This window comes from Salmo trutta, chromosome 8 (genome assembly GCF_901001165.1).
Source record: "Salmo trutta chromosome 8, fSalTru1.1, whole genome shotgun sequence".
Taxonomy (NCBI): Eukaryota; Metazoa; Chordata; class Actinopteri; order Salmoniformes; family Salmonidae; genus Salmo; species Salmo trutta.
This window is the reverse complement of record NC_042964.1, coordinates 49,178,272-49,206,155: the sequence shown is the minus strand read 5'-3', so window position 1 is coordinate 49,206,155 and position 27,884 is coordinate 49,178,272. Positions and strand designations below refer to the sequence as shown.

At 43.5% G+C, this 27,884-nt stretch overlaps 2 protein-coding genes across 2 annotated transcripts; one reads left to right on the top strand and one right to left on the bottom strand.

Moving 5' to 3' along the window:
- The first annotated feature begins 17,669 nt into the window (after positions 1–17,669).
- Positions 17,670–21,955, top strand: LOC115199144 (mitochondrial-processing peptidase subunit beta). Its single transcript, XM_029761748.1, has 13 exons — positions 17,670–17,761; positions 18,130–18,267; positions 18,365–18,451; positions 18,556–18,685; positions 18,839–19,037; positions 19,473–19,552; positions 19,776–19,888; positions 20,305–20,448; positions 20,534–20,694; positions 20,904–20,989; positions 21,159–21,247; positions 21,364–21,439; positions 21,746–21,955. Exons 1-13 carry the CDS (start codon positions 17,678–17,680, stop codon positions 21,808–21,810), a joined length of 1,452 nt encoding a protein of 483 aa, XP_029617608.1. The 5' UTR covers positions 17,670–17,677; the 3' UTR covers positions 21,811–21,955.
- LOC115199143 (dnaJ homolog subfamily C member 2-like) lies at positions 21,899–27,678 on the bottom strand. Its single transcript, XM_029761747.1, has 16 exons — positions 27,496–27,678; positions 26,689–26,879; positions 26,115–26,190; positions 25,878–25,976; positions 25,183–25,405; positions 24,890–24,955; positions 24,448–24,539; positions 24,202–24,323; positions 23,948–24,097; positions 23,725–23,813; positions 23,562–23,631; positions 23,284–23,465; positions 22,855–22,955; positions 22,655–22,765; positions 22,294–22,448; positions 21,899–22,046 (listed from the first exon to the last, which is right to left on the bottom strand). Exons 1-16 carry the CDS (start codon positions 27,551–27,553, stop codon positions 21,978–21,980), a joined length of 1,854 nt encoding a protein of 617 aa, XP_029617607.1. The 5' UTR covers positions 27,554–27,678; the 3' UTR covers positions 21,899–21,977.
- Between the last annotated feature and the right edge of the window lie 206 nt (positions 27,679–27,884).

Genomic DNA, 27,884 nt, shown 5'->3' with positions numbered 1-27,884 from the left:
ACCAGTGATCCAGGTCAACAGCATCAATGTAACAGTTTAGCTTCTGTCCCTCTCCTCGCCCCTACCTGGGCTCGAACCAGGGACCCTCTGCACACATCGACAACAGCCACCCTCGAAGCACCGTTACCCATCACTCCACAAAAGCCACGGCCCTTGCAGAGCAAGGGGAACAACTACTTCAAGGTCTCAGAGCGAGTGACATCACCAATTGAAACGCTATTAGCGCGCACCACCGCAAACTAGCTAGCCATTTCACGTCGGTCACATAGGCAATCTGGTTTCAGAGCTGGTCATGGGTGCACCTCAGCCACGCTCAAGGTCCTAAACAATATCATAACCGCCATCGATGAGAGACATTACTGTGCAGCCATCTTCATCGACCTGGCCAAGGCATTCGACTCTGTCAATCACCACATTCTCATCGGCAGACTCAACAGCCTTGGTTTCTCAAATGACTGCCTCGCCTGGTTCACCAACTACTTCTCTGATAGAGTTCAGTGTGTCAAATCAGAGGGCCTGTTGTCCGGACCTCTGGCAGTCTCAGGGTTGCCACAGGGTTCAATTCTCAGGCTGACTCTCTTCTCTTAATACATCAATGATGTCGCTCTTGCTGCTGGTGATTCTCTGATCCACCTCTATGCAGATGATACCATTCTGTATACTTCTGGCCCTTCTTTGGACACTGTGTTAACTAACCTCCAGACAAGCATCAATGCCATACAACTCTCCTTTCGTTGCCTCCAACTGCTCTTAAATGCAAGTAAAACTAAATGCATGCTCTTCAACCGATCGCTGCCCACACCTGCCCGCCCATCCAGCATCACTACTCTGGACGGTTCTGACTTAGGATATGTGGACAACTACAAATACCTAGGTGTCTGGTTAGACTGTAAACTCTCCTTCCAGACTCACATTAAGCATCTCCAATCCAAAATTAAATCTAGAATCGGCTTCCTATTTCGCAACAAAGCATCCTTCACTCATGCTGCCAAACATACCCTCGTAAAACTGACCATCCTACCGATCCTCGACTTCAGCGATGTCATTTACAAAATAGCCTCCAACACTCTACTCAACAAACTGGATGCAGTCTATCACAGTGCCATCCGTTTTGTCACTAAAGTCCCATATACTACCCACCACTGTGATCTGTATGCTCTCGTCGGCTGGCCCTCGCTTCATACTCATCGCCAAACCCACTGGCTCCAGGTCATCTACAAGTCTTTGCTAGGTAAAGCCCCGCCTTATCTCAGCTCACTGGCCACCATAGCAGCACCCACCCGTAGCACGCGCTCCAGCAGGTATATCTCACTGGTCACCCCCAAAGCCAATTCCTCCTTTGGCCGCCTTTCCTTCCAGTTCTCTGCTGCCAATGACTGGAACGAACTGCAAAAATCACTGACGCTGAAGACACATATCTCCCTCACTAGCTTTAATCACCAGCTGTCAGAGCAGCTCACAGATCACTGCACCTGTACATAGCCCATCTGTAAATAGCCCATCCAACCACCTCGTCCCCATACTGTATTTATTTATGTATCTTGCTCCTTTGCACCCCAGTATCTCTACTTGCACATTCATCTTCTGCACATCTATCACTCCAATGTTTAATTGGTATATTGTAATTACTTTGCCACCATGGCCTATTTATTGCCTTACCTCCCTTATCTTACCTCATTTGCACATACTGTATATATACTTTTTCTACTGTATTATTGACTGTATGTTTGTTTATTCCATGTGTACCTCTGTGTTGTTGTATGTGTCAAACTGCTTTGCTTTATCTTGGCCAGGTCGCAGTTGTAAATGAGAACTTGTTCTCAACTATCCTACCTGGTTAAATAAAGGTGAAATATATATATATTTTTTAAAGGATGGATACATGTTAGGCACAGAGAATATACTCTACAACACAGAATGATGTCAGGGGGCGTTGCTTTTGCAGTCTACTCAAGTGAAGGTCAATTGCCAATTGTATTAACTGGGTCTTTAACTGAATTTCCTGTTCGTACAGTGCATTCGGAAAGTATTCAGACCCCTTGACTTTTTCCACATTTTCTTACGTGACAGCATTATTCTAAAATTGATCAACTTGTTTTTTCCCTCATCAATCTACACACAATACCCCATAATGACAAAGCAAAACAGGTTTTTATACATTTTTGCAAATGTATAAAAAACACCCCCCGGAAATATCACATTTACATAAGTATTCAGACCCTTTCCTCAGTATTTTGTTGAAGCACCTTTGGCAGTGATTACAGACTTGAGTCCGCTTGGGTATGATGCTACAAGCTTGGTAGACCTTTATTTGGGGAGTTTCTCCCATTTTTCTCTGCAGACCCTCTCAAGCTTTGTCAGGTTGGATGGGGAGCGTTGCTGCACAGCTATATTCAGGTCTCTCCAGAGATGTTCAATCGGGTTCATGTCCGGACTCTGGCTTGTCCACTCAAAGACATTCAGAGATGTTCCGAAGCCACTCCTGCGTTGTCTTGGCTCTGTGCTTAGGGTCGTTGTCCTGTTGGAAGGTAAACCTTCACACCAGTCTAAAGTCCTGAGCACTCTGGAGCAGGTTTTCATCAAGGATCTGTCTGTACTTTGCTGAAGCTGTTCAGGAGCCTTTTGGTCCCAGACTTGGCACTACAGTACCGCTTGCCGTGTGGTAGCAGAGAGATTTGGGTGGTTGGAGTTTTTCACAATTTTTAGGGCCTTCCTCTGACACCGCCTGTTATAAAGATCCTGGATGGCAGGGAGCTTGGCCCCCGTACTCATTACCCTCTGTAGTGGCTTACGGTAAGATGCCAAGCAGTTGACATACCAGGTGGTGATGCAGTCAGTCAAGATGATCTCAATGATGCAACTATAACTTTTTGAGGATCTGAGGGCCCGTGCCAAATCTTTTCAGCCTCCTGAGTGGGAAGAGGCGTTGTCGAGCCCTCTTCACGACTGTGTTGGTGTGTTTGGACCATGATAGGTCCTTGGTGATGTGGACACCGAGGAATTTGAAGCTCTCAACCGTCTCCACTACAGCCTAGTCAATGTGAATGGGGGAATTTCCTGTGGTCCACGATCAGCTTCTTTGTCTTGCTGACGTTAAGGGAGAGGTTGTTGTCCTGGCACCGCACTACCAGGTCTCTGACCTCCACCCTGTAGGCTGTCTCATCGCAGTTGGTGATCAGGCCTACTCTATCGTGTCATCAGAAAACTTAATGATGGTGTTGGAGTCATGTACAGCCATGCAGTCATGGGTGACCAGGTAATACAGGACGGGGCTAATCACGCACCCCTGAGGGGCTCCCGTGTTGAGGGTCAGTGTGGCGGATGTGTTGTTGCCTACCCTCACTACCTTGGGGCAGCCGTCAAAAAGTCCAGTATCCAATTGGAGGTGTTTAATCCCAGGGTCCTTAGCTTAGTGATTAGCTTGGAGGGCACTATGGTGTTGAGCGCTCAGCTACAGTCAATGACCAGCATTCTCACATTGGTGTTCCTTTTGTCCCGGTGGGGGAGGCAGTGTGGAGCGCAATAGAGATTGCATCATCTGTGGATCTGTTGGGACGGTATGTGAATTGGAGTGGGTCCAGGGTGTCTGGGATGATGGTGTTAATGTGAGACATGACCAGCCTTTCAAAGCATTTCATGGCTACAGATGTGAGTGCTACAGGTCAATAGTCATTTAGACAGGTTATTGGGCACGGGGACTATGGTGGTCTACTTGAAACATGTGGGTATTACAGACTTGGTCAGGGAGAGGTTGATAATGTCAGTGAAGACACTTGCCAGCTGGTCAGTGCATGCTCTGAGTACACATTCTGGTAATCTGACTGGCCCTGCGGCCTTGTGAATGTTGACCTGTTTAAGGGTCTAAAGACTCACGTCGGCTAAGGAGAGCATGATCATACAGTCGTCCGGGAAATTTGGTGCTCTCATGCATGGTCCAGTGTTGCTTGCCTCGATTGTCCGGGTAGCTATTGGTTAACTATTTAATTAACCATTTAGCAGTCTTATGGCTTGGGCGTAGAAGCTATTCAGGGTCCTGTTGGTTCCAGACTTGGTGCATCGGTCCCACATACCTATATATACGAATCTAATGTTGTATGTCAGTTTGTAGTGTATTTCACTGCATTTCAATGAAGCTGTACTCAATAGTTGTCAGGGCTTATGTATGCTTTGGTACATCATTAACCAAGGATTTGGCTTCTGTTGAATTCCAAAGCAAATCTCTCTATTTTCCTATGTATAGTCGGTGTGAATTAATCTGTCACTTGTCTCTTCCTCGAACCATGTGTTTGTCATTGAAGCATGACAAACATGCTCACGTCGTTTACATTTTGCCATAGCAACCATGAGTCTGTCCTCTTGTTGTCCTATAGGTGATGCTGGAGTGTCATGGAGCTGTGACACGCATGCCACCTCATGACTGAACAGAGGATACAACTGAGATACTTCACAATTAGTGTCATGAATTATCCATCTTTTTTCCATCTCCTTATTCACCAGGTATCAATGTCATCTAATGTCAACACACATTACAACCACAAACGAATGATTGAGCATGATAAAGTCAAAACCTCTCCATCACAGTTGTCAACTCCACAGTGTCCTCCTCCCAGAGTGCAAAGAACATGGGCGTGACCCTGGACAACACCCTGTTGTTTTCTGCAAAACATCAAAGCAGTGACTCGCTCCTGCAGGTTCATGCTCTACAACATCCGTAGAGTAGAACCCTACCTCACACAAGAAGCGGCGAAGGTCCTCATCAAGGCACTTACATTTGAAGTCAAAAGTTTACATACACTTACAGTGAGGGAAGAAAGTATTTTATCCCCTGCTGATTTTGTATGTTTGCCCATTGACAAAGAAATGATCAGTCTATAATTTTAATAGTAGGTTTATTTGAACAGTGAGAGACAGAATAACAACAACAAAATCCAGAAAAATGTATGTAAAAAATGTTAGAAATTGATTTGCATTTTAATGAGGGAAATAAGTATTTGACCCCCTCTCAATCAGAAAGATTTCTGGCTCCCAGGTGTCTTTTATTCAGGTAACGAGCTGAGATTAGGAGCACACTCTTAAAGGGAGTGCTCCTAATCTCAGCTTGTTACCTGTATAAAAGACACCTGTCCACAGAAGCAATCAATCAATCAGATTCCAAACTCTCCACCATGGCCAAGACCAAAGAGCTCTCCAAGGATGTCAGGGACAAGATTGTAGACCTACACAAGGCTGGAATGGGCTACAAGACCATCGCCAAGCAGCTTGGTGAGAAGGTGACAACAGTTGGTGCGATTATTCGCAAATGGAAGAAACACAAAAGAACTGTCAATCTCATGCTCGTCTGAAGTTTGCCAATGAACATCTGAATGATTCAGAGGACAACTGGGTGAAAGTGTTATCGTCAGATGAGACCAAAATGGAGCTCTTTGGCATCAACTCAACTCGCCGTGTATGGAGGAGGAGGAATGCTGCCTATGACCCCAAGAACACCATCCCCACCGTCAAACATGGAGGTGGAAACATAATGCTTTGGGGGTGTTTTTCTGCTAAGGGGACAGGACAACTTCACCGCATCAAAGGGACGTTGGACGGGGCCATGTACCGTCAAATCTTGGGTGAGAACCTCCTTCCCTCAGCCAGGGCATTGAAAATGGGTCGTGGATGGGTATTCCAGCATGACAATGACCCAAAACACACGGCCAAGGCAACAAAGGAGTGGCTCAAGAAGAAGCACATTAAGGTCCTGGAGTGGCCTAGCCAGTCTCCAGACCTTAACCCCATAGAAAATCTGTGGAGGGAGCTGAAGGTTCGAGTTGCCAAACGTCAGCCTCGAAACCTTAATGACTTGGAGAAGATCTGCAAAGAGGAGTGGGACAAAATCCCTCCTGAGATGTGTGCAAACCTGGTGGCCAACTACAAGAAACGTCTGACCTCTGTGATTGCCAACAAGGGTTTTGCCACCAAGTACTAAGTCATGTTTTGCAGAGAGGTCAAATACTTATTTCCCTCATTAAAATGCAAATCATTTTATAACATTTTTCACATGCGTTTTTCAGGATTTTTTAGTTGTTATTCTGTCTCTCACTGTTCAAATAAACCTACCATTAAAATTATAGACTGATCATTACTTTGTTAGTGGGCAAACTTGCAAAATCAGCAGGGGATCAAATACTTTTTTCCCTCACTGTACGTTGGCGTCATTAAGGTGTACCTGTGGATGTATTTCAATGCCTACCTTCAAACTCAGTGCCACTTTGCTTGACATCATGGGAATATCCAAAGAAATCAGCCACGACCTCAGAAAAAAAATTGTAGACCTCCACAAGTCTGGTTCATCCTTGCGAGCAATTTCCAAACGCCTGAAGGTACCACGTTCATCTGTACAAACAATAGTACGCAAGTATAAACACCATGGGACCACGCAGCCGTCATTCCGCTCAGGAAGGAGACACGTTCTGTCTCCATGAGATGAACGTACTTTGGTGCGAAAAGTGCAAATCAATCCCAGAACAACAGCAAAGGATCTTGTGAAGATGCTGTAGGAAACAGGTACAAAAGTATCTATATCCACAGTAAAACAAGTCCTATAACGACATAACCTGAAAGGCCGCTCAGCAAGGAAGAAGCCACTGCCCCAAAACCGCCATAAAAAAGCCAGACTACAGTTTGCACATTGTCACGCCCTGACCTGAGAGAGACGGTTTGTTTCTCTATGTGGTTAGGTTAGGGTGTGGGGTGGGCATTCTATGGTGTCTATTTCTTTGTGTTGAGCCGAGTATGGTTCCTAATCAGAGGCAGCTGTCTATCGTTGTCTCTGATTAGGAATCATACTTAGGCAGCCTTTCCCCACCTGTAGTTGTGGGATCTTATTTTTGTACTGCTCGTTGTAGCCTGCAAGACGTGACGGTCGTTTGTCATTGTTTATTCTTTTGTTGAAATGTTCTGAGTTAAAATAAATTCAAGATGAACACGTACCACGTTGCACCTTGGTCTACTCCTTCTGACGATCGTTACACACATGCGGACAAAGATTGTACCTTTTGGAGAAATGTCCTCTGGTCTGATGAAACAGAAATAGAATTGTTTGGCCAAATGGCCATCGTTATGTTTGGAGGAAAAAGGGGGAGGCTTGCAAGCCGAAGAATATCATCCCAACTGTGAAGCAAGGGGGTGGCAGCATCATGTTGTGGGGGTGCTTTGCTGCGGGAGGGACTGGTGCACTTCACAAAATAGATGGCATCATGAGGTAGGAAAATTATGTGGATATATTGAACTAACATCTAAAGACATCAGTCTGGAAGTTAAAGCTTGGTCACAAATGGGTCTTCCAAATGGACAATGACCCCAAGCATACTTCCAAAGTTGTGGCAAAATGGCTTAAGGACAACAAAGTCAAGGTATTGGAGTGGCCATCACAAAGCCCTGACCTCAATCCTATAGAAAATGTGTGGGCAGAACTGAAAAAGCGTGTGCAAGCAAGGAGGCCTACAAACCTGACTCAGTTACACCAGCTCTGTCAGGAGGAATGGGCCAAAATTCACCCAACTTATTGTGGGAAGCTTGTGGAAGGCTACCCGAAACATTTGATCCAATATAAACCATTTAAAGGCAATGCTACCAAATACTAACTGAGTGTTTGTAAACTTCTGAACCACTGGGAATGTGATGAAAGAAATAAAAGCTGAAATAAATCTCTCTACTATTATTGACATTTCACATTCTTAAAATAAAGTGGTGATCCTAACTGACCTAAAACAGGGAATTTTTCCTAGGATTAAATGTCAGGAATTGTGAAAAACTGAGTTTAAATATATTTGGCTAAGGTGTATGCAAACTTCTGACTTCAACTGTATCTTCTGTCTAGACTACTGCAACTCTCTGTAGGCTGGGATCAATGCTTGTGCTATCAATTTATCCAGAATGCTGCTGCCCATCTGGTGTTCAACCTTCTGAAGTTCTCCCATGTCACCCCGCTCCTCTGCACACTCCACTGGCTTCCAGTCGAAGCTCACATCATTTCCAAGACCCTGGTGTTTGCCTACGGAGCAACAAGGGGAACTGCACCTCCTTACCTTCAGGCTATGCTCAAACCCTACATCCCAACCCGAGCACTTTGTTCCACCACCTCTGGTCTCTTGGCCCTTCCACCCCTGCTCCCACTCAGCCAAGTCAAAGCTCTTCTCTGTCCTGGCACCCCAATGGTGGAACAAGCTACCCCCAGCGGAGTCCCTGCCCATCTTTGGAAAATGTCTGAAACGCTACCTCCATCTTAAATAAGTTTTATGGCGCCCCCGACGTAAGTACTTCGTTGAGGGACAATGAACATGCTATAACTGTGATGCGTTGTTGTCTCACCTAGCTATTTTAAGACGAATGCATTAATTAGAAATAGCTGTAAATGTAATTTTTCCTTCAATTACTCTGTCCCTCTGTTGGCTTAGTATTTTTCCACTTGTTTCCACAATCCTCCTACTCATTCAAATTTAGTGTATGCCTAAGGACACACTGCTTTCAGCCTGATGACAATATGGCCAAATGGGAATATATATCCCCTATAATTTGGGATAGGACCTCATGAGAGATGCCAATATCCCTCAGAGCCTCGGGAAGCCTGTGATGTCAGTATTGAGAGACCTATGGGCAAAAACTAATGTATATCTGGGTAGGACTGATAAGAAAATCCAGGAAACCCCATGCAAGCGAAGCCAACCTTAAAATAGCAGGCCATTTAATGAAAATGGGGCCAGACTGGGATTTATTTTCCTAAAAACTAGCAAGGAATCATTTAAACATGGTCCATGTGATGTGATTAAGTGTTCTCATTCCTGTTGGCCATCTTCCCTGACTTATTCCTGTTGGCCATCTTCCCCGTAATTATTTTTATCAGAACCCTAGCCTGCCCATACTTAATCATAGGGTTTATCAGAACCCTAGACTGCGCATACTTAAGCACAGGGTTTATCAGAACCCTAGACTGCCCATACTTAAGCACAGGGTTTATCAGAACCCTAGACTGCCCATACCTAAGCACAGGGTTTATCAGAACCCTAGACTGCCCATACTTAAGCATAAGGTTTATTAGAACCCTAGACTGCCCATACTTAAGCATAAGGTTTATTAGAACCCTAGACATTCCCATACTTAAGCATAGGGTTTATCAGGGTTGCAAAATTCCAGTAACTTTCCCAAAATCCCCAGGTTTTCCAAAAACTCCCCATTGACTTTTAGAATTAAAAATATTTATATATATTAAAATATGTTATTTATTTATTTATTAAGCAAAGCAATACCATAACATTTTTACATGGTCCATATTGGTCAATGGCAGACATGCTTAAAGATGACAGCATCTATGCACTCACCACAAATGCCTTGTTTGCTAAATTCGCCATATTACAGACTGCTCTCTGTCATGGCCATGGGAAGATGTTTTGGGGTGCTGCAATTTTCTGTCGAAATTGCAGCATCTTCAGCACCACTACTTCCCGTGGCTATGCTCTCTGTTACCCTGACCCTAACCATAGCTTCATCTCCACACACTGGCGCAACCCTTAACCTCAACCACAACCCTAACCCTAGCTTCATGTCCACACTCCGGCTCAACCCTAACCCCACAACCACAATCCTAACCCTACTGTACCTTCATGTCCACACTCCGGCTCAACCCTAACCCTAGCCTCAACCACAACCTTAAAACCTGTTTGGGCGCATGAACCGCTAGCGGGACACCTACGACAACATCCGGTGAAATTGCATAGCGCAAAATTCAAAATACAAACATCGTAATATTAAACATTCATGAAAATACAAGCGTCATAGATCATTTAAAAGCTTAACTTCTTATTAATCCAACCGCGTTGTCAGATTTCAAAAAGGCTTTACGGCGAAAGCATACCATGCAATTACCTGAGGACAGTGCCCCACATCAAAATACTTTTTCAACCAGCACAGGCATCACAAAATCACAAATATCGATTAAATAAATCACTTACCTTTGAAGATCTTCCTCTGTTTGCAATCCCAAGGGTCCCAGCTACACAATGAATGGTTGTTTTGTTCGATAAAGTCCTTATTTATATCCAAAAAGGTCAGTTTAGTTGGCGCCAATGATCTCAGTAATCCACTCGTTCAACATGCATACAAACGAATCCAAAAAGTTACCGGTAAAGTTCGTCCAAACAAGTCAAACGATATTTCTAATTAATCCTCAGGTACTCTAATATCTAAATAAACAATAACATTTAAGACGGAGAATAGTATGTTCAATAGGGAAGATAAATAACGAAGAGCGTGCAACTCATTCACGCGCCAACAAGACTACTTTTCTAATGAGAGACACCTTGGAAAAACTACAACTACTAGCTCATTTTTAAAAAAACAAGCCTGTAACCCTTTCTAAAGGCTGTTGACAGCTAGTGGAAGCCATAGGAACTGCAATCTGGGTCCTATCTATTTGTATATCCCATAAGCTAGCATTGAAATGGCCTGTGACCTCAAAAAAAAGAAATTACGGATGGATTGTCCTCGGGTTTTTGCCTGCCATATCAGTTCTGTTACACTCACAGACATTATTTTAAGTTTTAGAAACTTCAGAGGGTTTTCTATCAAATGCTACCAATTATATGCATATCCTTGCTTCTGGGCCTGAGTAACAGGCAGTTTACTTTGGGCACGTCAGTCATCTGAAATTCCGAACAATAACCATTATGCCAAAGAAGTTAACCCTAACCTTACCTCAAACCCCACCTACCTCAAACCCCACCACAACCCTCCCTCTACTTCTAACCCAAGTGATGCTGGAGGTTCTAATCACAGGATGGACCATGCATTACAAAGGACAAAGGACTGTATGATCACCTCAAAACATTCACATCATATGCAATACAACACCGCCTCCTGTTCTAGCCTACAAGTCTTTCAACTCCAGCCTATTTGAGCTCATGAAAATAAGGCACAGCATGTTGTATCCAAGCAACAAGATTGTTGCCAGGTGACAGACACAGAGGTCCTGAGACCAGAGTCATCCTGAGACTAAGACAAGACAGAATTTCTCTCACCTCAAAACTTCCTCAGTATCATCCATATACCAATGTTGATTGGAAATAGCCTATAAAAATAACTCAGGATTGCTATTCTACTACACTCACATATGAATTCAAAAGTACATTTTCAAGTCATTATATTAAGATACAGTATCATTATAGCAAAAGTATGGAAGTGTTCATAGGTGCAGAAAAACAGATCAAATGTATTTTACCTATATTTGTCTAATTGCTGCAGTTATGGAAGCAGAGGCGGCTCATTATAAGAGAAACATCCCACAGCAAATATGGACGCAGCCATTACTGGTGGGAATATCAAACGTTGCTGTCTGACTGAAAGCAGCCACTTTCATGGGTGAGCCATGTACCAAGATAATGATCATTTCCAAGGCGATACAGTGTTGACAAATGCCTTTTATTCTAGTCTGAAGCAGCTGATCTCAACACAAGACTTAAAATACCTTAATTAGATACAATCTTTCAGCAGGGAATGTTACTTTACAAAGAATCATGCTTTCAGTTTTGCTTTAGTAAAACCCTCATTTGAGAGGCAAACGGTACATGAAATGGTGGTTTCACTGTTTGATTTATCTGTATGCAGTGGATAAAATCTCAAAACTGTAACAAGGATCTGTGTTGTCCTGAATTTAATGCCTTGCATATCCTGACTCTGCCAATTTATAGTTAATACATTTTTTTGGTGGTATTTTCATCAACTGATGTCCTTGTTTTGAAATGTAGCCTATTATTGTTATCCAATAAAAAAGAAATTGAGAAAAAGTAGACTAACCTGGGTTATTGCGGATCTGATTGAATCCTAGTCTTATGTCCCCCATGTAGTTCAAGGTAGGCTAAAGTGTGGCCCGCTTTTTCTTGGGTAGGACTAGTCTAATTCAATACTGTTTACAGTTGTTCCTGTTTATTGCTGTAAATCAGAAAATGGGACACATTTGACACACAACTTTGTCCTTTATGTCCATAGTATTACAATTGTCGCATTATTCAATATATCTCCTGTTGGTCAGAAGGGGTTAATATACACACTCAACACAACCTCATGAAGCAATATACACTGCTCAAAAAAATAAAGGGAACACTTAAACAACACAATGTAACTCCAAGTCAATCACACTTCTGTGAAATCAAACTGTCCACTTAGGAAGCAACACTGATTGACAATAAATGTCACATGCTGTTGTGCAAATGGAATAGACAACAGGTGGAAATTATAGGCAATTAGCAAGACACCCCCAATAAAGGAGTGGTTCTGCAGGTGGTGACCACAGACCACTTCTCAGTTCCTATGCTTCCTGGCTGATGTTTTGGTCACTTTTGAATGCTGGCGGTGCTTTCACTCTAGTGGTAGCATGAGACGGAGTCTACAACCCACACAAGTGGCTCAGGTAGTGCAGCTCATCCAGGATGGCACATCAATGCGAGCTGTGGCAAGAAGGTTTGCTGTGTCTGTCAGCGTAGTGTCCAGAGCATGGAGGGGCTACCAGGAGACAGGCCAGTACATCAGGAGATGTGGAGGAGGCCGTAGGAGGGCAACAACCCAGCAGCAGGACCGCTACCTCCGCCTTTGTGCAAGGAGGAGCAGGAGAAGCACTGCCAGAGTCCTGTAAAATGACCTCCAGCAGGCCACAAATGTGCATGTGTCTGCTCAAACGGTCAGAAACAGACTCCATGAGGGTGGTATGAGGGCCCGACGTCCACAGGTGGGGGTTGTGCTTACAGCCCAACACCGTGCAGGACGTTTGGCATTTGCCAGAGAACACCAAGCTTGGCAAATTCGCCACTGGCGCCCTGTGCTCTTCACAGATGAAAGCAGGTTCACACTGAGCACATGTGACAGACGTGACAGAGTCTGGAGACGCCATGGAGAACGTTCTGCTGCCTGCAACATCCTCCAGCATGACCGATTTGGCGGTGGGTCAGTCATGGTGTGGGGTGGCATTTCTTTGGGGGGCCGCACAGCCCTCCATGTGCTCGCCAGAGGTAGCCTGACTGCCATTAGGTACCGAGATGAGATCCTCAGACCCCTTGTGAGACCATATGCTGGTGCGGTTGGCCCTGGGTTCCTCCTAATGCAAGACAATGCTAGACCTCATGTGGCTGGAGTGTGTCAGCAGTTCCTGCAAGAGGAAGGCATTGATGCTATGGACTGGCCCACCCGTTCCCCAGACCTGAATCCAATTGACCACATCTGGGACATCATGTCTCGCTCCATCCACCAACGCCACGTTGCACCACAGACTGTCCAGGAGTTGGCGGATGCTTTAGTCCAGGTCTGGGAGGAGATCCCTCAGGAGACCATCCGCCACCTCATCAGGAGCATGCCCAGGCATTGTAGGGAGGTCATACAGGCACGTGGAGGCCACACACACACTACTGAGCCTCATTTTGACTTGTTTTAAGGACATTACATCAAAGTTGGATCAGCCTGTAGTGTGGTTTTCCACTTTAATTTTGAGTGCGACTCCAAATCCAGACCTCCATGGGTTGATAAATTGGATTTCCATTGATTATTTTTGTGTGATTTTGTTGTCAGCACATTCAACTATGTAAAGAAAAAAGTATTTATTAAGATTATTTCTTTCATTCAGATCTAGGATGTGTTGTTTAAGTGTTCCCTTTATTTTTTTGAGCAGTATATAAGACACAAAAAACTCCATCGTGCTATTACAAATCTGCAAAGGTGCTGGAGTTTGATCAGGCTGCCATCTACTGGACATCAGTAGTAAGTTCAGGATACGCCACAGAAAGGCACTTGGCACGAGCCTGCTCTAAATTCTAGACATAAATGTTTAGAATATGTGCGCTTTTATGCGGGGGTTTGGGTTTCCCAGCTGTTGTATTAGCTTAAAAGTGTGGGCAAATAAACTTTTTTTTTAGGGGTTCATAGCAGCAGGAAACCTAGCAGTTAAGGGTATTGGGCCAATAACCAAAAGGTTGCTGGTTCAAATCCCTGAGCCAACTAGGTGAAAAGTATGTCAATGTGCCCTTGAGCAAGGTACTTAAACCTAGCTGGTCTGAATATATTTATTTTATATATATATATATATTTTTTACCTTTATTTAACTAGGCAATGAGTACAAATTCTTATTTACAATGACAGCCTAGAAACAGTGGGTTAACTGCACCTTGTCAGCTCAGGGATTTGATCCACCAACCTTTTGGTTACTGGCCCAATGCGCTAACCACTAGGCTACCTGCCGCCCTGCACTAGATCCCTGGAGAAGAGCACCTGCTAAATTAGATTTTTTTTTACCTGTGAAGCCTATTGTTATTCTCTAAATTGTGTTATTGTTGACATGGCCAAAAAACTTAAGCATAGATTGGTAACCTTTTTTCTAATTTGGCACACAAAATCTAAAAGCCATTAAGAACCATCCCAAAATATAGACATGATGAGCCATCAATGAACTCGGGTAAAAAGTCTGAGTAAGAATGACTCTCTTAAGGTAGGGGTAAATGTGTGAGTGAGTGTGACTCTCATAAGTAGGGAAGGGATTTTTCTGAGACTTTTTTGAAAAGCTATATAATTCCCTCTTGCTGTACCTCATTGAGTTGAGGCCGCAGGATGGTGCTCTAAGGGTGGGTTATTTAACTAAAACAGAGAAAGCAACACCTCGCGGAACAACTCCTCTCCCCTAATTGACCTAGATAGTTTGTGTTTATGCATTGATATGTAGGCTACATGTGCCTTTTTAAAAACTATATGCAGTTTTGTCCTTGAGCTGTTCTTGTCTATTGATGTTCTCTATTATGTAATTCTGTATTATGTCATGTTTTGCGTGGACCCCAGGAAGAGTAGCTGCTGCTTTTGCAACAGCTAATGGGGATCCTAATAAAATACCAAATACCAAATTGATCAAATCAAATTAAATTGTATTTGTCGAATGTGCCGAATACAACAGCTGTACAGTGAAATGTTTACTTACAAGCCCTTAAGCAACAATGCAGTTTTAAGAAAATACCTAATAAAAGTAATAGATAACAAATAATTAAAGAGCAGCAGTAAATAACAATAGCGGGGCTATATATGGGCGCTACCGGTACAGAGTCAATGTGCGGGGGCACCGGTGTTGAGGTAATTAAGGTTATATGTAGGTAGAGTTATTAAAGTGACTATGCATAGATAATAACAGAGAGTTGCAGCAGTGTAGAAGGGTGGGGGGTGATGCAAATAGTCTGGGTGGCCATTTGATTAGATGTTCAGGAGTCTTATGTTTAGAAGCCTCTTGGACCCAGAATTGACGCTCCGGTACCACTTGCTGTGTGGTAGCAGAGAGAACAGTCTATGACTAGGGTGGCTGGAGTCTGACAATTTTAAGGGCCTTCCTCTGACATCGCTTGGTGTAGAGGGCCTGGATGGCAGGAAGCTTTGCCCCGGTGATGTACTGGGCCGTACTCACTACCCTCTGTAGTGCCTTGCAGTCAGAGGCTGAGCAGTTGCCATACCAGGCAGTGATGCAACCCGTCAGGAAGCTCTCGATGGTGCAGCTGTAAAACCTTTTGAGGATCTGAGGACCCATGCCAAATCTTTTCAGTCTCCTGAGGGGGAATAGGTTTTGTCGTGCCCGCTTCACGACTGTCTTGGTGTGCTTGGACCATGTTAGTTTGTTGGTAATGTGGACACCAAGGAACTTAAAGCTCTCAACCTGCTCCACTACAGCCCTGTCGATGGGAATGGGGGCGTGCTCAGTCCTCCTTTTCCTGTAGTCCACAATCATCTCCTTTGTCTTGATCATGTTGAGGGAGAGGTTGTTGTCCTTTCACCACACGGTCAGGTCTCTGACCTCCTCCCTATAGGCTGTCTCATTGTTGTCGGTGATCAGGCCTACCACTGTTCTGTCATCGGCAAACATAATGATGGTGTTGGAGTCGTGCCTGGCCATGCAGTCATGAGTGAACAGGGAGTACAGGAGGGGACTGAGCACGCACCCCTGAGGGGCCCCCGTGTTGAGGATCAGCGTGGCAGATGTGTTGTTACATACCCTTACCACCTGGGGGGCGGCCAGTCAGGAAGTCCAGGATCCAGTTGCAGAGGGAGATGTTTAGTCCCAGGGTCCTTAGCTTAGTGATGAGCTTTGAGGGCACTATGGTGTTGAACGCTGAGCTGTAGTCAATGAATAGCATTCACACATAGGTGTTCCTATTGTCCATGTGTGAAAGGGCAGTGTGGAGTGCAATAAAGATTGCATCACCTGTGGATCTGTTTGGGCGGTATGCAAATTGGAGTGGGTCTAGGAGTGGGTTTCTGGGATAATGGTGTTGATGTGAGCCATGACTAGCCTTTCAAAGCATTTCATGACTACAGACATGAGCGCTACGGGTCGGTTGTCATTTAGGCAGGTTATCTTAGTGTTCTTGGACACAGGGACTATAGTGGTCTGCTTGAAACATGTTGGTATTACAGACTCAGACAGGGAGAGGTTGAAAATGTCAGTGAAGACACTTGCCAGTTGGTAAGTGCATGCTTGGAGTACACATCCTGGTAATCCGTCTGGCCCTGCGGCCTTGTGAATGTTGATCTGTTTAAAGGTCTTACCCACATCGGCTGTGGAGAGTGTGATCATACAGTCGCCCGGAAAAGCTGGTTCTCTCATGCATGTTTCAGTGTTACTTGCCTCAAAGCAAGCATAGAAGTTATTTAGCTCGTCTGGTAGGCTTGTGTCACTGGGCAGCTCTCAGCTGTGCTTCCCTTTGTAGTCTGTAATAGTTTGCAAGCCCTGCCACATCCAGCGTGCGTCGGAGCCGGTGTAGTACAATTCAGTCTTAGTCCTGTATTGACGCTTTGCCTGTTTGATGGTTTGTTGGAGGGCATAGCGAGATTTCTTATAAGCTTCCGGGTTAGAGTCCCACTCTGTAATCCATGGCTTCTGGTAGGGTATGTATGCACAGTCACTGTGGGGACGACGTCATCGATGCACTTATTGATGAAGCCAGTGACTGATGTGGTGTACTCCTCAATGCCATCGTAAGAATCCTTGAACATATTCCAGTCTGTGCTAGCAAAACAGTCCTGTAGTTTAGCATCTGCTTCATCTGACCACATTTTTTATAGACTGAGTCACTGGTGCTTCATTCTTTAATTTTTAATTGATTGCACATAAAGGAAGATTTCTACATGATAGAGTGCTTGCTTTGTTATCTAACTGATAGTGTGTCCTGACTGTCATCCTGTGAACCCCGTTCATTGCTGCTTGCAGCAATATTATTTGAAATTATTTTTTATGAATCAATTTCAAGCACACAAACTAAATAAACAAAGAGTATATGAAAAATGTTGAACATAACTACCAGTGGAGAGAATAGTAAAACATGATAATAAAGTACATTCAAACCAAAACCTTGGAAAAAGTTACATACATTCACGGTCTTCACAGCTTTTTTATTACTAGAGGAGGAAATGGTTTTCAAGTATTGTACAATTTCATTCTTAAAGATGATTAAAAAAAAATTATATTGATACATTTACAATTATAGCTACATTTGTAAATGTATATTTATGAAAATGACATTTTACTAATCATAATGACATGGCAAATGCTGGTGGGCTGTGTTATATGCTCATTACGGCAGCTCACTAAATAATCGCACTTGCGCAATAGCCACGTCACAAATAATCAACATGGCGACGTCCTTACAGCGCCTTACATCCGCTGGGAGATATATTGTAAAACGGAATTTATTGAAGACTAATGTCTTAACCAGGGTAAGTCTCGATATCAAGAAGGGTGACAATTTTAGCCAGTAAACCTTTGGTAGAATTATCAATAACAGATACTTAGCTAACTATAGAAGCTAAATAAGAGGGATATCCAGGCAGCATTGCCTGTGTTCTGCAGGTCCTGAAGCTTGGATGAAGTAGAATAATTCCTTCTAGTGATTATTGACTCTGCGTGTGAAATGATCATACAACTTACTTCAAACCATTAGCATTACCTAGATATTTTCTTTTCACAGTCTAGACTAGAATAAACTGTAATGCCCAACCAAGTAAAACTTGCAAATGCTATCAACGTTCTCCTGTAGCTAGCTAGTACCGGTAGTCGCTAATAGCACTCACCCTTCTCATTGCAGTCCATAGTTGGATCACACAGACTATTGGCTACACAGGCCGCCAACCAAGTGATGTTAAATGTCCCTGAAACCAAGGTTACCACCTTAGAAAATGGACTACGTGTTGCATCTGAGGATTCCGGTCTTTCGACTTGCACAGTGAGTAACAGAGACCCTCCCACTGTTTAAGTACAATCTGTCTACTAAACAGTAGTGTGCTGAAGTCGGATGTGATCAATTGGTTGGTGCCTTGCAGGTTGGTCTCTGGATAGACGCAGGGAGTCGTTATGAGAATGAGAGGAACAATGGCACTGCTCATTTCTTGGAACACATGGCCTTCAAGGTTCGATGACAAGTGCTACATCTACTGCAAATCGCAACCAATGTTCCATTACCAACTTTGATACCGTTTGACATGTCTGTTCATCTGTGTTGTGCGTCTGGCAGGGTACAAGGAAGCGCTCCCAGCTTGACCTGGAGCTGGAGATTGAAAATATGGGGGCCCATCTGAATGCTTACACCTCGAGGGAGCAGACTGTGTATTACGCCAAAGCATTCACAAAGGACCTTCCCAGAGGTATGACCACTGACTGTATAGAGATTTGCTCCACTGTCTTGTCGCTGAACTGTGTGTGGCCACAGATAGATAGTGGACATTTTTCTATAAGAAATGAAGAATCTTCGGTGTGGCGGAAACTGTTTATAATGCTCCCCCTCCCTTGTCCTCCAGCGGTAGAGATCCTGGCAGACATCATCCAGAACAGCACATTGGGGGGAGCAGAGATCGAGCGAGAGCGAGGGGTCATCCTCCGAGAGATGCAGGAAGTAGAGACCAACCTGCAGGAAGTGGTGTTTGATTACCTCCACGCCACAGCTTATCAAGCCACAGCGCTGGGCAGAACCATCCTGGGCCCTACGGAGAATATCAAGTAGGACTCTGTCTCACCTGCCTCAGCTGGGGCCTGGGTTCATTACGGCACAGAATGGGAAATGTTTTGCAACCAAACACAAAAACATCTACATTCCTTATTGGACCAGGAAGCTTAGTCCCACTCGGATTGTCTGTTTTCTTCCGTTTTGTGCCTAATGAACATAACCCAGCTCACGAGAGAACAATGTTACAGAATGTTAACATAGAAATGTACTGTGCAGGACAGGTATGATTGCCTGTCATACTGAACAGGGCATCTGGTTAACTGTATTCATTACCTTTAAATCTGCAATGTTGTGAATTACTCACTACTGAATAATACACCCCTAGACTTGGTTATTCCTGTCAACTAGTTAACTGTCACCTCAGACCAGTTTGCTTCATAGAAACCACAGGGGATATGCAGTGCCATTTCTGCTGTCTGTGTTTATAGAACAATAAACAGAGGAGACCTTGTTGAATACATCACTACTCACTACAAAGGACCGAGAATAGTGTTGGCTGCTGCTGGAGGTAGGTTCTCTCGTCTTAAAGAGACATTTTAAAAATGTTCCAGCACCATCCCAACATTTGAAAATGGCGTGCTTATGTTTTGTAGTAAAATATAAGTGTTTCCAATGACAACCAATTAGTAGGCAATGCCTACGCAATTGGTCAAAATCACACAATGTACACACTGTCATTGAGAAATAGAATCCATGGAAGATATTTTGTGCTAACATTGTCTTTTGAACAGGGGTTTCACACAATGAATTGATAGATTTGGCCAAGTACCACTTTGGGAATCTTCCTGCCAGATACAAGGGAGAGGCGCCAACTTTCCCACAATGTGACTTTACTGGAAGTGAGGTGAGATTGAAGGCCCTTAATGTTTATCTCCAACAGAGGCAAAGTGCGAACTTGCTCCCCATGGGTAATTCCATGGTAAGTGACTCAGATTTCACTTTAAAATGTATATCAAAGAAACGTTTACAAAAACACATTTACTTGAACAGTGCAGATGCAAAGTTTGGTAACAAAATGACAGCAAATGGCAAACCGTCATTCTCTTACCAAACTTTGCATTTGCACTGTTCAAGTAAGTGTTTTTGTAAAATGTTCAAAGTAGTCCTTGTGCATGAAGTTGTATGGTTTGTTTAACTTTCCAATATTGTTTTTTGTTTGATGTGAAATGAGTCACTTACTGTGGAATTTCCCCTTGTATATTGGCCAATTTGATTACATTGTTAGCATATTGGACAATTGATTTCATTGTTGTTGGTTAGATCCGAGTTCGTGATGACAAGATGCCCCTGGCACACATTGCCATTGCTGTGGAAGCAGTGGGCTGGTCGCACCCCGATACCATTCCCCTTATGGTGGCAAACACACTCATCGGCAACTGGGACCGCTCCTTTGGTGGGGGTGTGGTAAGTTCTCATTCATGTTCCCAGGCACCAGGACTCCTTCCAGGTCGATTCCTCCTCTTACCATCTGTGTATTGACCTTTGCCAGAATCTCTCCAGCAAGCTGGCGCAGATGGCGTGCCAGGGCAACCTGTGCCACAGCTTCCAGTCTTTCAACACCTGTTACACCGACACAGGCCTGTGGGGACTCTACATGGTGTGTGAGCCTGGCACCATCAACGAGATGATGCACTTCGCCCAGCTGGAATGGTGAGCACTGACTGAGCCCAGTTGTCACCTGAGTGGGCAGTCAACCAGGCCAGCTTGGTTTATGCTGGAACAGGGCTGAAAAGGACAATGTGAAAAAAAATCTGGCCCAGCATAGTTTGGGTCAGCACGGTAGTGTGAAAGGGGGTTGCCGCTCAGTTCATGACTTCTGTCCAGTAAATTTGACTGACGTTTACTTTTGTTTACCTCAGGATGTCACTCTGCACTAGTGTTACTGAGAGCCAAGTTGCAAGAGCCAAGAACCTCCTCAAGACAAACATGCTTTTGCATCTTGACGGTAAGGCCACGTGATCAGGGTTTGAATTACCAATGGACTTTTGATATCTGCGGGCACATTGACATTTCAATTCTTATGGAGGTATTTAGCCAGCCCCCCTTTAATTCAAACCCTGCCAATGATCATAATAAATTCCCTTGTGTAAAATCAAATTGACCTTTTTTTCTAGGATCCACCCCCATCTGTGAGGACATCGGCAGACAGATGCTTTGTTACAGCCGTAGGATCCCTCTGCATGAACTGGAGGCCAGAATCGATGTGAGTAAATGAATGTTGATGCCAAATGTAAGCTGTGATTAACATAGCAGAGACACTTGTGGACTGTATTGGGAAATTGCAGTGTCTTTATTTGAAATATTTTATGTCCCTCGAAGGCCATAGATGCAAAGACCATCAAGGACGTGTGTACAAAATACATCTATGACAAATCGCCTGCCATCGCAGCAGTCGGTACGTTGTGATTTCTATTCTTATTGACATCGAGAACAGATTCTAATTCATTCTGTGTACTGCCATTCCCCAGCCCCCTCCAAATTAAGGCCATTAGGGGTCGTCAAACAAAGTTATGCAATTTCAGCTACAAATATACACTTCATTTGTTGCCAAAACAATACATACAATATTGCACTCACTCAAGACCTTACCTAGTCTGCTGTGCTGCTAGGTCAGAAGAGTGGAATTGAACTGTTGAAGGTTGACTACTTACAAAACTGGTGTGGTATAAAGAGCATTCAGTACATTTCCCTCTTGTTTCAGGACCAATTGAGCAGCTCCCAGACTACAACCGAATTCGCAGTGGGATGTACTGGATGAGAACCTGAGAATTGGCGCTCTTTAGATACTTAGGAGAGTTAATAACAGCGAGCAGCCAACTGTACAGTATATAAACATCAACTTTTACAAACAGAGTAAGTTGTGGTTTCTTTTAATTTTATTATAAAATAAAGACCAACACAATAACATTAAGAACATAGGGCTTCTTGTCTTGTCATTTTTTGCTTTTACTGCCAACTTGTTCCTGGGCGGCCTTCTTGGCTTTGACCATCTCCACCAGTTCCTGTAGAGGAGAGAACTAGCTTTAGGCAGGCATTCAATCTGATCAGCGGTAGATCCTTTTTAAAGGTCACTTCCCATTGAGTCGACATGTGCACTATGCAGCGTTTACTGTGAATTCGGGCTCCGCAAACATGGGAACATTGCTTTTAAAAAGGTGGACTAAACGATCAGATTGTATCCCAGCCTTAGAATGCTGCCATCTAAATTGTACATACAAACAGAAGGATCAACGATAAGGCCCAGCTTACCTTATATCTCTTCATACAGTCCTTCTTGGTACGTCCGGGCACAGCTGCAGCGATCTTCTCCCACCTCTCTGGGGTGCTGACGGGGTAAGTCTTCAAGGCCTGCTCTAGCAGCTTCTGCTCCTCAGTGGTCCAGGATGCAGTGTTGGCTTCAGCACCTGAAGCAGTGAGAATTAAAGAGGACAGTGAATGGCTAAGACTAGGAAACATCCAGAAAGAACCCGTAGTCACTACTAAACCCCCCCATATTGCTTAATCAGATCCTCAAGTGTAGAAAGTATGAGGTCAGTGAAAGTACTTTCAGTCATAGGTATAAATCCAATGGGCTTTTGTGCAAGTAAAAATTAACTAAATGACCACTCACCGTCAAATCTCTCAGAGGGCACTGCGTTGTCCACTGTCTGGGGCACGGCTGCATGCTCTTTGTTAAACTTCTCAAAGGCCTTCTTGTTAATCTCATCTTTCTGCCCGGGTTCTGAAAAAGTGGCACTAAAGTCTCAAAGTGTTTTACAGAGAATCACACTGACAAAGACTCCAACAACTGGTGACATGACAGTTGCTCACCAAGCTTTTGTAAGTTCTTGGCTTTGTTGATGACATCTTTGGCTGTCCTTTTGATGCCACTGGTGGAGTGCAAGTTCATGTAGTTGGCAATGACTTCCCATCTACAGGATAGAAACAACAAATGACGAATCACTTAAGTAAAAGCATGAAATCTGCAAGGCCATCTACACCAGCAGTGGAATGTTCAGCTTCATGAACATAAAACAGCCAAGTTCATTAGGCAAAAATTGCAGATAAATGTCATGAATATTGAACTTATACCATTTATAGCCTCACTGTACCATTGTTCAAATGAAAAAGTGTCTGTTTCCCATGAATAGAGTGGATTCCTTTTTCTACATGTGAGAGGAAAGTTTGTTATATGTATTTTTAGCCTTGTTTGTTCTACTTCAACAAAGTGCCCTGTTGAACGCAGCCCTGGGAGGGTACCTGGCGTTGGTTCCAGCAGGGAACAGGTTGACTGCTTTGATGAGCAGCGGGAGCTCTTCCTCATTCCAGCCCTTTCCTCCGCCTCCGCCTCCTCCGCTGGCCTGTACGGCAGTGCGGACAGCTTGCCTTGCCTGCACCTCCGCATCCTTCTCCTTTTGCAGCTGGGCATTCACCTCCTGCACCTGTACATACACACAAAACAATGTCAGTGGTACAGATGGAAGCTGTGTACCATATTTACACCCAGTCATCATGCCAATGTGTTGTGGTCTCTCTACCTGCTTCTCCACCGCTACCTTGCCCTCCTCCTTTGAACCCGATGCCAATCCTTCATTCAGGGATTGCAGACTGGAGATAATACAGTGGGAATCACTTTCTGAGTTCAACTCCAGATTTGAATAAAGTATTACCAATAAGGCAATTTCAATTAATATCCTTTACCTCACAAGCTCCAAACGGTCACAAAGTTTCTCCACATCTTCCATCATTTTCACACTATCAGATTCATTGTCACCAAAGTAATTCCAGTTCTTCAGGGGAAAACAAAAGAGGACAGGAAAATACTAAGATGAGTTGGGTACCTTAAACAGCATTACAATCTTGCCCACTAATCAGCAAATGTTAATTCATTCCCTGGAGAGAGGCCATCCCATTCAAGCAGCACCTTGCAAGTTGTCCTCAGTTTCTGCCTCTCTTTCTTGATGGCCTTCTTTTGGATCTCCTTCTCCTTCTTGGCCTGCTGGGCAACCAGTTTGGCCTCCTCGTCCTCCTTCTCTTTGGCCAGCCGTGCAGCATCCAGCTCTGCCTGCCGAGCCTGATACCAACAGTCAGAAATGCATTGAAGTCTATGCAGAAACAATCTGGACACAAGGGAGGCAAGATTAAAACAAAATGGATGTTCTAATGTGTCGGACTGACCCGCTCCTTCTCCTCCTGCTCTTTCCTCTTGGCGTCTGCTTTGGCCTTCTTCTCATTCTCCTTTCTGGTCTTCTCATCATCTTTGAATTTCTTTATCCTGGGATCAAGGCTGTAGGCCGTGTCTTTCAACAGAAACGCACCCAAACAGTGTCATTCCATGAACCCATCTGCCAGGTATTTCAGTTTGGAGTTAGTCATTTTCTATTGTTCATGTAAGAACACGTATACATGACTAGTGGGCCTTACCAACAAGTGTCCGTAGTCTATTCATCTCTTCCTTCTTCCTGGTGGCTCTGGCTGCACGATTCTGCTTTTCAATCCATCTCCTCTCATCACGACTGAATTCAACAGATGAAAGCACACAAATAAAACACTACTGAGAATGGAAGACACAGACAGCCTAGCGGTTAGAGGTCTGGGCCAGTAACCGAAAGGTCCCTGGTTCAAATCGCTGAGCTGACTATGTGAAAAACATATATATATATATATTTTTTTTAATAGGTTGATGTGCACTTGAGCAAGGCACTTAACCCTAATTTTCTCCAGAGGGGCACCGTACTATGCTAACCCTGTAAAGCAACACATTCTACTGTACCTGGTGACAAAACATCTACAATACATAAATATAAGACAGTGCATTCCACATGGATTGTTTTGATATTACCCACCATGTTCTGATATTACTTACCATTCTGCCTTGTCCTTTTCCTCTTCATCCAAATAAGAAAACTCTCTCCATGAGTCAAAGTTGTACCTTGATTGAGATTATGAATGGGAAACAAATTCACAATTCAAATAAATGAACAAGAAATATGAAATCATTGTGAGAAGTTACTATACACCTCATGTCTAAAATAAGTTCCAAATTCTGAATTTGTTCGACTGAAAGGATGGATGAGAAGGGCAGTAGTTCAAAGTTTAAACTTAAAGGCATTTTCCGCACAATGGCCAATGCTGATGGCCAGTGACGGTCTTACTTACCAAACAGAATAAAAATTATCCACATCCTCAAAAGAGGAATCCATAGTGCCAAGTTTGGGCACGTGTTTTTTGGAAGACCACCGGGCATTTCTCTCAAAAACGGGAGCATACGCCTCAAAGAAGTTATCTTTGCCTTCGCCCTTTGAGGGCACAGCGTTGTCAAAGGTAGGATCTACACTGTCAAATGCTCTTCGCTTCACAGGATCTGACAGAATTTCTATAGCTGGTATGAGATAAAAACAAAATATTATTGTTAATAGGAGCTGAAACAGAATGTTTAGCCTCATATGATAAGAGATAACATCTACTTTATTAGTCCACCAGATAGACATCCGTCTTCTGCTTTTATCCAACACCACCCCTCCCGATATACACACACAAACACACATTTGGTTACAGCAGAGGGCAGCTGCAGTGCCCAATGAGCAGTTTAGGGGGTTAAGTTTGTTGCTCAAAGGAACATTGGTAGTAGGTGGCACCTAAGATATTGATGCCAGCAACCCTCTGGTAAAACAATACTATATTTCATATTATAATCATTGTATTTGTATACAGAGGGCATACTGTGAGGTATAACACCTATATAAGACAATTATCCAAAGGGACTTCCTTTTTTAGGATGTGCATGTGATCCCTGCGAGATTTGAACAAACCATGACCGTGGCATTGCTGACAAAGTTTTTCAATGTCCTTACCTTTAGTTATGCAGGTGAAGTAGTCACCGTCTCCTTCTACAATCTGCTCTCCCGCAGCTTTCCTTTTGTCAGGGTGATGCTTCAACACCATTGCCTTGTCTGTTGAAAAACATTAGACTTAATATACTGCAGTAAAACAAGCTGCTATTCTAATGAACTCTGGAAGAAATGCCAGAGAAACCTTATGGTCAACAAATATGTGGTTCAGAAGACAACAGCACAAATGGAAATACTCACGGGCAGCTTTGATTTGTTTCTGTGTCGCCTTGTACCTCATATGAGCCAGTCCAAGGACAGCATAGTGATCTTGATTCTGAAAAGAGAAATGCCAAGGGGGAAGACATCCTTTACTACGTACTCCCTAAGGTGGAATTCAATACAGTGTTCCTAACGGTTCTGAAGTGAGGTCCCACTGATATAACATCTAACTCAGTGGCAGTCGGTGCCGTTTAAGATGAGGACGATTTCTATTACAGCATATTGGATGAGTGCCATTCATATTCCATTCACCCAGCTCAATATAACGTCAATAGCTTTAGGCCACTAGACGATACAACAATTTCCCCCATACCCATCATGAGGTCGCTACAACAGGTCAAGAGAAAAATTTGAGTAATGCAGAGTGACACATTTAATACCGCCTTGCACACTTCTTGCATGCATCTAACTGATCTAGGCTGTAATCATTAGTCCAACAGTTGCAAACGAGTGTTTCGATTGGACAAATTCAGATATGTTTATCCCTGTTTCGTTTGTCTCCGATTAAGAAATGATTTTCAATAGAATAGGTGGAATGAATACACCTGACTACCTTCCAGTCTTTGGGGTCCAGTGTTCTCAGCAAGGGGAAATCCTCCAGCTGCAGCTCTTCATCCTCAGACTCCTCAGAAAGCTCCTCCTCTTCCTCAAGCTCCTGGAAGGAGGCCGATACATTCCTGTTCCTCCTCTTCAGAAAGGCCTCAAACCACCGACCAACAGGTTCCACCTCGATCTGCACTGAGGCTGAGGGAGAGAGCAGGGCAACCATTATCCCCTCCATTATCCCCCTCTGGCTGCATTCTCTAAACGGAGAATAACATTCTGCAACCTATCAAACAACTTCAATTCCCTTAACAAAACATACATTTTGTATGAGTAAGTGTGAGCTACAACTGTCAAATATCCTTTAATAAGTTCAATGTTGTCCTATTTTTTTTTTTTTTACAAATGATCACTAAATGTCCACAAATTAACAAAAAAAAATGACCATGTTAAGTGTTGTAGCTAGCTATGTGGGGCTACAGTATATTAACAAATCTGTGCAGCAGGTGCCTTTATTCAAAACTAAGATTCAGCAACAGCAAACACATGTACAACATCAATGCTGTCTCGCTCCTTAGTAATTTAGCTAGTTAGCGTAACGATTTTCATAGACAGTAACGTTAGCTAGCTAGTAAGCTACAATGATTATATTAACAATATGAATTAAATAACACTCCATACTAGTATGCGATAACTAGCTAACGTTAGTTGTTATCTGATATACCGGTAGTTAACTAGCATAGTTGCTTGCTAGCTAGCTACATGATAGCGAATTGTGTCAGTATCAGCAGTATTTTCACTCTCACTCAATGCTTACCAGCAATGGCATTACAGTAGACGACCGTAACATCCCCTTCTAATGCTTCTATCAGCATACTGGAAAGGTCTGCTATAACATTCAGCTGTGAAATGTATTCAGTTAAATGTTTTCTAAAGTGCTAGTATGTCGCCCGGTTTTTCAGTGCACCACATGGGCCTGCTTTTACAAGTGCCTTACTGGGTAGACCTGGCTTACACTCTTATAATTCCGATATACACATAAGATACCTTATGTTTAGTTCCTAAATAATAGTTTTACATTTCACAGACGATCTTCTCACAAACGACTGTTATACTAGTTTTAAGTATATCGCTTAAAAATGTAAAGAACATTCATAAATTTGAACAGATATTGGTTGTATAAAATACATTTAAAAAACTTTGGAA